General features: G+C 41.1%; 1 protein-coding gene across 10 annotated transcripts in view; it reads right to left on the reverse strand.

The window, feature by feature from the left end:
- The window catches only part of LOC127377723 (membrane-associated guanylate kinase, WW and PDZ domain-containing protein 1), a 94,152-nt gene that overhangs the window by 54,275 nt on the left and 26,398 nt on the right, over positions 1-13,479 (reverse strand). For all 10 annotated transcript variants that reach the window (XM_051425843.1, XM_051425849.1, XM_051425848.1 and 7 more), the window contains exon 2: positions 7,516-7,632. In XM_051425843.1, the coding sequence (XP_051281803.1) occupies positions 7,516-7,632 (117 nt within the window). The remainder of the gene's footprint in view (positions 1-7,515; positions 7,633-13,479) is intronic.

Consider the following 13,479-nt stretch of genomic DNA (forward strand, 5'->3'; position numbering starts at 1 on the left):
ATATGAATATTGTTAAGTGTCTAAAATTGTTACCTGTAAATTATACTGCAGAATCTCTTTGTTTAAGGGAATATATCAACATTCACTTTCTTGCCAAGAATTCGAGAAGATCAAAAGCACTCAGATGTATGTACACTATATGAAGCCAAAGCCAAAAGATTATCCTAGTTTAGCATAATTACTAGGAAACAGTTAGCCTGGCTCTGTCTAAGGTAGAAAAGTTTGCCCACCAGAATATTTAAAGCTCACAATTTAACATGTTATATCTTGTTTGTTTAGCCTGTGTAAGATGATTGATAGGCAAACAGATATAACATGTAGAGTCTTTCCCCCAAAAATCTATTTCTTTAACTAAATTGACAAAATGGCAGTGAAAGGTTTGGGGAACAAATAAAACATTCATCTGAAAAATTTAACAACTTGCAAAATGGCCAAACACACTACTCAGCTATTCAGACAACTACATATTCAAACAAAGAGCAAAAACATTAAATTACCTTCACTGACTACATGAGACATATTGTAAAACCTGTAATCATGAAGCAGATTGGTAAATTTGTTGAACCTCTAAATATGTAAATTTGTAGAGTAAACTGCACTGATGGAGCAATGATTTGTGTGTCACTCAAAAATACCAAGTGAGGCCCTGGGATAATAAGAGTGTGCTAATCCACAGGAGTATTTATGATCGAAACACAACAGATACTGTAAGCACCCACATGAACACAAAGTTCAGTGAAGAAAGTTAAAGCATATCCGATTTTAGATCAATCTGGCGTCATCACACTCACTGCTCGGAGGCATTGAGGCTCGCAAACACACACAAAGCTACAGTATGTGGGCTAGCTGGCCACCACAGTGGATCCACATCCAAACCATCACAAGACACTCACACACAGATGAGTCTGGTTAAAGACGACATGATTGTAACAGAGAATCTTTGTGCAGTCATTGAATTAGCACAGTTCATTTCCTTGACCTCAAAGACAGGGTTATCATCATCGTACTCTACTGACAACAACAAAAATAGAAACACTAGCTAGCTGTCTGAAATGTAATTGTAAATAGTTAAGGGAATTCACGGATGCTTAAATCAACAATCCGAAGCTCTGTTTTTGTTCCATGTGGACATGACAGTTTGACTAAAGTATTGCTCTGGTCTGAGAAGGCAAGGACTGCAGTCCCCCCCAGCCATACAGAGAGAACTACATGAAGCATTTCTGCAGTCATGGGACAAGACAGTGGCTCATTAATCAGGGACTGATCACTTAATATTGACCTGATTGACTCTGGGGTGATCCTGCCAACAATCTTCACATCTTCACTTCACAAGATCAAAGGACGATTGTCTTACATGAGCTTGGCAAGGAAGAATGAAAAAGGATATTTGAATAACAATAACATTAATGTGAGCTACCCTTTTATTCCTGATCACAGTGGTTGATTTAGCTCATGTAAGACCAGACTGAAGGTACAGCTTGTTCTAAACTCCAGGTGCAGAAACAAAAATAGAGGTTGTGTTGTTGCAATGGTTTCTTCTGGATAATGTACCATGAGATGCCTTTGAAATGGGCCTGAAGGAGATTGTCAATAACAAAAACAATGTTAGAGACCACAACCTCCAGTGCCACCTTCCACCCACTTGTCAATCCCACAAAACAAGAAGGAAGATCTGCAGTCCTTTTGGCCTGTATGTGATTTATTTTAATGGTGACAAATGATGCCTGTTTGTGACTTGACTGAATGAATGCACCAACACATGCATTAAACATGAACCTCTCACACACACAACCCATATAAACACACCCACACACACACACACACACACACACACACACACTGAATCTGCACCTGTCTTCATACATCATTACTATGCAAAAAACACCTATTTGTCCAGCTTCCTCAGTAAGCTTGGAAGCCATCGCTTTTCCATCCCTCGTCTTTTCCACAGTGAATCGTGTGTTAACACAGCACATATTTGGTCACATGAACAAAATATGAACCGTGCGTATGTGAAAGGCAGGCAAACAGAAGCTGGGGCCCACTCATCCGTTACAAGAATGAATGGCCATCATTAGCATGAGGCTCCCCAGCAGCACCCTGCAATGCAGCGACACACACAATGGCGAGTGCCACGCTTCCCCCTGCCGTTCCCCCAGAGAAGCCCTTTTGTTTGAGCAGCATCTGGACCTGACCTCCATGCATTCGAGGCTGATGACCCCCCTCTCTGCTCTTCATCTCTTCTCCTCTCCTCTCCTATCCTAACCTCCTCTTAAAAACCTGCTCTGCCTCTACAGAAGCCCCTCTCCTCCTCCTCCTTCATCTCCTCTCCTCTCCTTTCCTATACCCTGTCCGTTCTTCACACACAGATACCCCCTCTCCCTCCCTCTTCTAGCTTAGGAGAGCAGCCATCTCTTGCTTCTTGAAAAGAAGGTCTGTGTACTAGTGGGCCTTACACAAAGCCTGCAGGGTGAATTAGAAAACCAAAGAGGAAAAAGCACCAGGGCTACTGGCCATCTGTCCCTCTGGGTTGGACGTGCTTGCTCCGAGTGTGCCTGCCCCCCTCTTTCCCCTCACATAATTCCCACCCCTACCCCCACCTTCCCTGATTCCCTTAGCCTATATACACAGCATCAACCACACACACACTCTCTGCCATGCATACATCACGGGCATCGGATGGCGGATGGCGATGAGAGTGGAAAAAAGAAGAAGGAGAGAACGAGGAGAGAATAAGGAGCTGCCACTTGCCTGGATGCAGAGCGAGCCTGGAGCCAGCAAATCAAGCCGTAATCCCTTTCTTTGTGTGAGCGGCAAACAGAGAAATTTGTCTCCAACAATGATTTCCCCGAGATTGGCAGTGGAGTGGAAAACAAGGAAGCGAGGGAGTGAAGGACAGCGAGGAGGGGAGGGAGAAGGAGAGAGAGAGAGAAAGAGAGAGAGAGAGAGAGAGAGAGAGGAGGCGATGGAGGGTGAGAGCAGCAGAGGCAGGGAGACAGTGGGAGCAGCTAGAGTGTGACAGAGAGAGACAGAGGAAGGCATCAGCCACCGCCGAGCCACAGGGACGCTGACACTCACTGGAGGATTTGAAGTGAAGAGAAGAGGACGACAGAGAAGAGAGCAGAGAGAGAGAGAGAGAGGGAGAGGGAGGTAGGGAGGGAGAGATCAGGTGGGGGGGAGGATTGGTTCGCTCTGTGGCTCAAACGCTGGGATAACGCCGAGATAACCCTCATCCCCAAGCAGCAGCTGTAGACGTGAGAGGGAAATGAATCCCACGAGAGAGCGACTTCTCTATCAATTGTGACATTTGCTGCACATGATAACAATGGCCATCTGTAGCAGCGGGGCTATGAAGGAGAGGGGAGGAGGATGGGTTGACAGAGGGGAGGGGAGGAGTTGTGTTCTTCCTATAAACACACATGCCCAAAAGAGAAAAAAAAAAATACCTCGGCCAGTGGTGGTGGGGGGGGGGAGGCACCTGTTCGAGTCAAGCACAGGGAGAGGGAGCAACACATGTGCTCAGGAGAGGGGGAGGAGACATGCGAGACACAGAGACAAAGGAAACAGAGGGCCCAGAAGTGTGGCTTTTATTTGACTGCTTTTGTCATTCTGCCTTGTCATGCCAAGGAAATATTTGCATGTGTGTGTGAGAGAGAGACAATAAACAGGAGGTGGCAGCGATAGTAGGTCACCAAGAAAGGGACAGAGGGAGGGACAGGAAGAAAAAAAGAGAGAAAGAGGAGGGGTAAACGCTGTAAACATTTAAGTGCTGCTGACCAGCACTGTGTTGTGGCCCATTTTTCAGTCATTACCAGAAAAAATACACAGTCAAAAGATACACACATTTTGCCTCATTACCTAAAAGTGTACATTAAGCCTCACACTGGACAAGTCTGGTGATTTTACGTATTTGTCTTATCGTCAACAAATCCCATGAAAAGACCAAAACAATATATTGTATTCCTCTGTGCCATAAACCAACACTGTTGTCGAAAAACTATTAAAAACACATCAGCGACCCACACTGTTTCACTGACATGTTCCTCTTTCAACATGAATGTGGGCACAAGAGTTTATTTTAAGTCAATCCCACATACATTGTGATGTTGCTGTAAATACTCACTACTGCGCAACAAATTCATGGCTGAAAATAGCCCCCAACAAGGAATATTTACTTCTGTTTGAGTAATGTGTTTGTAACCATACATTTCTGACTTGTTCAGACTTATGTCTTAAGTAGGAACAAACGCGCTGAAATGCTGGGTGCCACAGACAGGATATCAGAAAGTACAGAGAGACAGACTAACACATTGTTGGTTTTGGTCTTTTCATGGGATTTGTTGATATAATAATAAAGCCAGCCTGATCCTTTAATGATTTATCACTACAGAGCGGTCAGGGTCTATTTGTATATCCATTCAATGATGCTTTATTTTGAGACAAAGGACTCTTTGTGTGTCCAAGTATCCAACACTTTTAAATAGTATTTCTCCAAAATTATATTCTTGATGCACTTACTTGCACCACAGGCAACGGTTGCTCGCTTCACCATGAATAACATTGAGAAAAAACTCAACTGATTGCCTTTGTTTGAATTTGTTAGCTACTAAACACCTGTGGTGGTATTAACATATTTAACTTTAGCAAGATAAATAGCAATAAAACACTAAACAAAAGCATAAAATGAAAATCCTAGTATCTCAAAATCATACTTAAATACTGGTAAGCATTTTATGTTTTTCCTCCTCTGGCATCCCTGGTTTTAGAAGAATCTTATCTGCTCAAACTCCGGACTTATTGCAGCTGTTTCACACGAAAAACAATTGTTGTTTGGCTCTAAGGATGTTGATCTGTCATTCTGTCGGTCCATCTGTCACAATAACATTCCAGACCGAAATATCTCACAAAATATTGGATTGACTGTCTTGAAACGTGCAGACATTCATTGATTAATCATTTTATCTAACAGCACCATAAAGGTTTTGTGTGATATATCTCACAAACTTTGGTACAGACAGTATGTCCCCCTCAGGATAAATTGTACTAAGTTTGGTGATTCCAGTGACTTTTCCTCTAGCACCATCATCAGGTCAAAATGTGTCTAATACTTTGTGTTTAGTGCTAATTTAGCAAATATTAGCATCCTGACACGCTAAACTAAGATGGTACACTTGCTGACATATACATGCTAAATAACAACATGTTAGCATTGTCATTGTGAGCATGTTAGGATGCTGATGATAGAATTCACCCACAACTAATTTAGCTCGATGAAAGTTTTTTTCTGCACATTTAGACATCTGTCAGAGGTGATTTTCTAGCGTATTGAGATTATTGGCATCACCTGCGTTTATGAGGTTGATAAACAAAGTATGTCAGCAGACACATCTTGCCCTTAAGTATTTTTACATTTTATTCATTAATAAAAAATCCATCCAAATCCACAAGTTACAAGCTAAGAAAACCACGTGTATATAAGATTCTAATGTGGAGCACCTTGGTAGCCAAATGATTACAGCACGTGCACCATGGCCCCCGATCAGTCGACTACTATTTGTCAGTACTTTCTTGTCAGTAAATCAGTCTAAATAAAAGGGCAAAGCAAAGATGGTACACTTGCTGACATTATACCATCTAGCAAAGGGGAATGAAATAACACTCATAAAATTATTTGAAATGAAATGGTTCTTGAGCTACACATTGTTCCTCTTTTCTATAATCTTATACCTCACTGACTGAAAGGTTATTGTCCTTATTTAACTTTAGTTGAGACCAATGACCTTGTTCATTGAAAGCACACTGAAGCCTTCACATTTTCAACCTATCCACTATAATAACGCTTCCACAGTTTAATAACGTTATAATGGTTATCCTCTACATTTAGTGTAAGTAACACATGTGGGATGAAGGTCTTTTTTATTAAAGACAACTTCAAGGGTTTCACATAATATGACAGTAATGTCTAAATCAGCATCCCTTATGTAAGTTTCTGACCCCTTAAAATGAGGCTATGTCTACTTGTGACTCCTCATGACAAGGTTATGGCCTAAGTGTCGGAATGGATTGTGAGCAGAAATGTTTTCTTCCTGGATTTGTCTCATGTGAGAAGGAATTTTAGAGGCATGATGAGGTGAATGTGTCAGGTATTTCACTTATTATAGATACTTTTTAGACCTGAGAAGGTGAACACATCAGGACACTAATTTTAAGGATTTTAGAGGCCTATCAAGGTGAAGGTATCCAGTATGTAACTTTTAGTGTGTAATTTGTCATTTTAGAGGCATTAGTATGTAAATGTACCCAGTATTCTTACAAAATGGCTTACAACTAGCACTTTATTATCATTTTTATTTAGTCAATGCTTTTTAATGCAATTTTAAAGTTTAATATCTGTCCTCTGTGTGCGCAGAGGCCTTTCCATCATCATGTGATCTCTGCGAGAGCCCAACATGTTCATCACATAATCAGGCAGGAATCTATTTTCAATATATCAGAACATCATAATCCCAGGCAGGGCACTGGGGGAGGCTCAGAGAGGCGGATTTACCAGTCACATGGCTGAGCGCAAGAGAAGGACAGACAGCCACAGATAGAGATGCAGAGAGTGAAAAAGCAAAGAACAAGACAGACAGAGAGGGGGAAAAAATATGTTAATCTAAGCCACATTTTATTAGGAAGCACTGCAATGCAAACTCATGCAAACGAACGCACAGCCAAACCGTAGCCCATAGAAACGGGAGGCTGTGGTGTTTGATGGGAATGACGTCCCTTTAATGATTGAATCATGTCTCTACATATGTATCATCAAACAATTCTTAAGGAAAGGAAGCACACACACACACACACACACACACACACACACACACACACACACACACACACACACAAACACTCTAATCACTCCCCTAAAAGATATACTGTGGCGTTTTATTGAAACACTTTAAACCTCAAGCTCATCAGACTCAAGCAAAATGGTTTTAGAACACAAACATGACATGAGTACAGTAGGAAAATTAACTGAGTAAAGCTGGACTGTGTCACCCAACCACAGATCCAACTGTTTGTGACGTAACCGAGCCCAGCTGTGGAGTCTGGCACGGTGCTGGGTGTTTGGCTCGGGCCACGCTTTTTGTATATTTCACAGCGAAGTCAGACAGCTGCAAAAATGGTTTTCTGGTGCATTCAAGACACGGGTGGCTTTAATGGACAGTAATGTGTAAGAAAAACATTTTTTTCCCCCTTTTTTTCTTTTCATTTGTTTGAAGCAGAGCTGGTGTGGATTTTGAATGATGAAAGGGAAATAAAGTGCAATAATTTATGGGTGAGTGAGAGAGAAGAATGAGATTAATAGGAGATGAAACAAATGAGAAAGGAGCCAAAAGAAAGTGGGTCATTAGGGTAAGGATGAAGAAATGATGCTAAAGACTGGTTAAAGACGCCATTCTTCAGCCAGTTGTCCCGGTTTAAGCATTCTCCAACACTAACATTATTATCATTACTGATTTTTTTACTCACAAGGCACAGCATGGCGATACAAATTGGCTCGGATGGTCTTCTGAAGCTCGTGGTCGGGAGAAGACTTCTGAAACCTCAAGCTAAGATAGTGCTTCAGGTCCTTGTTGAGCTTGTGACCTGGAAACAGCAGACAGACAAAAATTCAAGTAAACATACAAACCAACCAACCAAACATCACAAATCCTGCTTGTCTCTTCGCTGTTTACATTACATGTCATTTGACCAAAAGTAAGGTTGTGAAAGGCCGTGACATTTCCATTGTTGAAATGCTCCTGGATACTAAAAGAGCACAAGGCAGGCTTTGTTTAGCTTCCTTAGCCGATTTGAAAAAACAGAAGTCCTACACATTAATATTGTTTAGTTAAATAATGCGATCAAATTTGAGCAAATATTGATCTCTTTTAAAGGACCAGTGTGTAGGATGTTGTAGCATCTAGCGGTGTAGTTGTAGATTGCAACTCCTCGCTTCATTCTCCCCTTCCAAGTGTGAAGAAGAAACTATAGTGGTCGGGAACAGCCATATCTAAAGCAAATGTCTGTTCTGGGCTACTGTAGAAACAGGGAAGTTCAACGTGGCAGCCTCCATGGAAGAGGACCTGCATCTGTAGATAAAAATGGCTCATTGTAAGGTAACAACAATTCTTATTTTCAGGTGATTATACATTATTGAAAAACATATTATATTCCATAAGCCAATAGACCTTCCTAAATTGTACACACTGGACCTTTAAGTCCATGCTAGCAGCTCTGTGGGGCTGTACTTATGCACAGCAGTTCTGTGAGCTAAATGCAGGCATGATGTTTACCATGTCCACCATCCTAGTTTAGTGTGTTAGCATACTAAAATTTGCTAATTAACAATAAACACGAAGCACAGCTGAGGCTGATGATCAATGTGAAATCCTGACCTGATGATGGCGCTAGATGGAAAGTGAAAAGTTTTACAAAGTTATTAAAATACATGAATGTGTCTTCCAAATTTCATGGCAATCAATCCAATAGTATTTACTCAAAACAACAAACATGTACCTACCAAAAGGTGCACGTACCAAAGTTCACGCACCACAGAAAAAGTCAGCACATCATCCGAAACCAGGAAACCTCATCTGAGCGTCTGTAGCCTACCACATTTCAGTGTAATCCATCAAATAGTTTTGAGATATTTAATTCTGGACTAAAATGGTGGACCACTTTGTCGACACACTGACCAAGTGACATTGGCAGCACATCTGACTCAAACATGAAACAGAGGGTGAGAAAGTGATATTCAACCTACTGGATTTTATTTATTCCAACTACCTATTTCACTAAATGGTAATGGAGCAAATAGCAAAGAAATAAACCATATCAACAGTTTGAGTAGAGTAAAGAAAGAGAGAAATTAGAGAGAAACAGAGAGATTGAGGTGGGCTCGAGTAATTGATAAAAACAGCGTCTGATTGGCCTAAATTCCCAGGCTTACTCAGCATCCATCCAATCAGAGGTGCTGATGCTGCTGGCTGAGTTTGAACAGAGGCCCGGTGCTCACAATGGGGCCAGATGGTCAGAGCTCGCTCTCACGCCAGGGTCTCATTTAGGACCATTTAATGATCTCCAAATATATCATCCATGTCTAGGAGAGCTGGCAAGCAGTTCTTGGGGGAGGTGCCATGGCCTCCTGTCGGCCTCTGATCACAGTGGAAGAGTTTCTCCTGGCTCTGTGTTTTGGGATGGCACGGTCAGTGTGCTGACTGAGTTTACTTTGGAACTGAGGGGAATTATAAGATGGTTCAAAGTCACAATGAACCAGCAGTTAGAGCACCTCCACAGGGGAAAGTCATGCATTTTTAAGATTTGATTAGATCACTAAAAAGTGGGAGTGACTTTGCAAATACGAAGTGATATAAAGCTATATAAGACCAACCTCAACAGTGTTGTTTCATCAGTACAAGGAGGTAGAGGACAAGGGAGAAATTAATAAATTAGACCTCAGTTGCACTCTTTGAAGCCAAGTTTTGGCAACAGCCAAGTGCTGAAAGAGAAAACAGACGGACTTCAATAAAAAAAAAGGCTTCTTCTCATCTATCTCTCTGCAGGAAAGCGAATAAGCATAATTCCCTAAAAGATCAAATTATTCCTTTAAGGTTAGAGTTAGGGCTGTGGTTGAGGTTTGGGGGTGAAAGTCCTTCTAAACGAGGAAGGAAGGAGGCAGGAAGTGCTTGCAGCCTGAGAGGAAGTGCTGCTGAGAGAGTCAGGGACAAGGACAGACAGATCAGAAGCATCAGCGTAGCAGCAGCGAAAGTGAAAATGGTCTTAGCAGAGGAGTGTCATCTGCCCTGAGGTGTGGCCCTGTGGTGACATCATCATCTGTCAGCCCCCACTTCACATCCACCTCCTTCCCCCATGGACATTACTATAAATACGGAGGCATGTAACACTGATAATGTGAAGCAGAGTCCCAAAAGACAGCAACACACTGCCATCTAATCCTGCTATGATGATAAACAAACATTAAATCTAAACCAAATCAGCTGCTAATACAGTTATCGGAACAGACCTATTGATACCTTTGTCATACAGAAATTGATAATAATAATAATACAATTTAAGGTGTAAAACACGTTCAGAAACAAAGCTAAACTTATATTATCATTGCCATGATTCTTCTATGGGGCATTTTCTACCCAGTAGTGGAGACACTGGTTGGTAGTCTACTGTGCTGTATTTTTCCGTTCCTCTACACACACACACACACACACACACACACACACACACACACACAAACACGCACACACATGCACACAACCCACTGTGTAATTCAGTGCAAGCAAAGCACAGTCAGGTAATTGTTACCTAGCAACCAGCCAGTGCTGACGACCATCATTACGGTCCCTGCTAGGCAAGCAGCAGTCAGATTGTAAAAGGAAAAACAGATACAACAGCACACTTGCACACACACACACACACACACACACACACACACATAACATACACAAGCATTCTTTCAAACGGTGCATCCTCTGCTGCTCAATTTCCATCTCTGCAGGGATTTGATTTATATAAACAGCACCTCATCAAGAGTAAAATGTATTACACATACACTAGTGTTTGCATTCACCGTCGTGTCAGTTTTGCTGGCTCAGATGCTTTTCCTGAGATAAGGACCACTGTCAGAAACAACCCCCTCCTGTGGGTACGTACAGCTAGCAGGGGGCGGGCCGCCCAGGTGTCATGCTTCATCAATGAGAAAGTCATCAAATATTCAATATTTATGAGGATTAAAGCTGTGTGGATCAGAGATTACAATCACACCACTGTGTGTGTAGAGTTCATGTGCTGTTTACTTAGTTTCTCCCTGGATTTTTAATCACAAATGCTGTTTCGTAAAACAAATAAGCAGATGTTATTGTACTGTGCAGCATTCTGCAAATTGAAAAATAAAACCATACTGATATGCAGCTGCTTGACAAAATACGTTCCTCTCATTTATTATAACATCCAGCTTTATGAAAGTATTAAATGGTATTTGAGACTTTGAAATAAAACAATAGAGTTTTTTTCTTGACCCATTTAGAGTGGTTTCCCAGCAGCATGTCACAAAAAAACAAAAAAACCCAAAAAAAAAAACAAAGCTTTAAAATCTAACAAAAACATCCAGATGTGGTGAGAAAACAGGAGATATTATCTTGGCTCCACAACCACAGTGCACCGGTGTTCCACAGATTGTGAACAATACACATGGTGAATTGTTCAATTTGAATGGAGATCCTTGTATTGTATACAATAAGATACGGCATATTGATACTGGGAACGTGCTGGACATTGTCATACACTGTGTCCCCTAATCCACAGCTGCCTGTATAGTCTGTGCTGATACTTATCAAAAAATTGTCTTATATTAAGGGATTAAACAATTTGTTGTTGAACAGATTTGATCTGAATACAGAACAGAAACGGCCTGTATGAGAATATGTTAATGTTAGAGTAACCAATCAGAGAGCTCTTTTAAAGCACACATCAATCTAATCAATCTCAGTGTATTAATGCTGATAGCCTATGTCTTTGTAGTAAATAGTCTACAAGGGCACTAATTAAAATAACTACTCCATCTGCTTCCTGTTTGTTACAGAGAGTAACCTGTGGTTAAAATGGCAACAACATGTAAAAATATGAAGACAAAAATAAGGTATATATGCGAATGTCTTCTGATTAGAGAAAAAACATCAGTAAAAGCCATGGTAGCTCATCTGGTGGAGTGTGTGCCCCCCTGGTTCAATTCCGACCTGCAACCCTTTGCTGCATGTCATCCCCTTCTCTCTCGCTCTTTCTCTCTGCACTTTCCTGTCACCCTTTGGCTGCTACTATCCAATAAAGGCAATAAAAAGCTCAAAAATAATCTTAAAAAACAAAAACAAAACACCAGTCACGTTATAGCAGCTCTGTGAGGCTGTTCTTAGGTGTTGTTAACAAGTTAATGTTCATCATTGTTCAACATCTTTGTGTGCCAGCATGCTAACATTAGCTAATTGGAATGAAAAAGGCTTGGCCTAATAATGGTGGTGCTAGGAGAAAAGCTAAGGGATCATCAAAGTCATTAGTCTAAAACAGACCAACATTGCCATCGACAACACTAGGATGGCTAAAAATCAGAGATTGAATGATTCATCAATTAGTCAAAACAACAGAAAATTAGCCTGCAGCAAATAATTAGTATTTGCTGGTTTTCTTAGTTTTCTATTATAGAAAACCTTTAGTTCTGGACTGTATGTCAGACAAAACAATCAATTTAAATAAGTCAAACTGTGTTTTTTATGATTTTTTACATTTTATAGAACAAAAGGTGAATCAGTCGAAGGTATACACATTAGTTGCGGCCTTAAAAAATGCAATGTTATTCTGTTTGTCAGTGAAAATACTGTATATGTCTATCTCTAGATGATAAGGTGGATCATCTGGGAGTTTGGAAAGGACTTTCTTGATTCTCATAACAATGAAATCACTCCTTCAGGGAAAATCTGAGACACCAGAGACATTAGCGCTTTGAGAGATGTTTCCTGGTAGCTGAGATGTTTGTGGAGCCGGCTGGTAAAAGAGTGTGTGTGACATAGATCTGTGCTTTTCAACCCTGGATGAGGCAGAAGAGAGATGTGTGAGGATATGATGCCTCTGTCCTCTTCCAGATAGACACAGAGTGAGAGAGAGAGAGATGGGTTTAACCCAAATAAGAGTGGATTATACACATCCTCCATGCCTCCAGTCAGCATTACATAACCTTAAATCTAGTTATGCATCCCTGTCTCATTTTGGGGCTGGGGGGAGGATAGATGTGTGTTCTCAAACATCTAAGAGATAGTGATTCACACATTCTTTCATATACATTTCTGTGACCACAGATATACACACACAAAATGAATCTGTTTTTTTAAAAATATGATCTAATTGGAGAGGTTATCTTAAAAGTTTTATTTCATGCTGCATGGTATAAAAGAAGTGACGTTTGGAGAGGATTCAACACAAATTCTGCTTTAAAAAACATACCAGCCAGATAGCAAAAGAACACTAACATATGGCTGTGGGTGCTTAAAACATCAGCACAAGACTGGCAAGCAGCTGCAGCCTATAGTACCACATAACAGCTGCCATCACTACGAGTCACTGCTACTACCTGTCAATCATGCCAGGTGGTTACCATTTTAAAACAGAGCGCTGGACACTAGAACAGCAGTTGTGGTTTGGATGTTTTTGATTTTATGTACAAGTAGAGATAGAGAATCAAAAATCTATACATAGGGAATGAACATTAGTGTGTTTCTTATGTGTGTGTGTGTGTGTGTGTATGAAGCTCTGTTCAGCTGCTGATTAAGATTCATCTCCCGTCATCCAGCTCAACACTGCCCTCTGTGTCTCCGAGCCTCACCACTGAAAGTCTGCTTCACGCAGACCCGTTGCCACAGCAACCCACAGCCAACCAGGGATTGAGATGAA

Source organism: Dicentrarchus labrax, unplaced genomic scaffold (assembly GCF_905237075.1).
Source record: "Dicentrarchus labrax unplaced genomic scaffold, dlabrax2021, whole genome shotgun sequence".
In the NCBI taxonomy this organism is placed as follows: Eukaryota; Metazoa; Chordata; class Actinopteri; family Moronidae; genus Dicentrarchus; species Dicentrarchus labrax.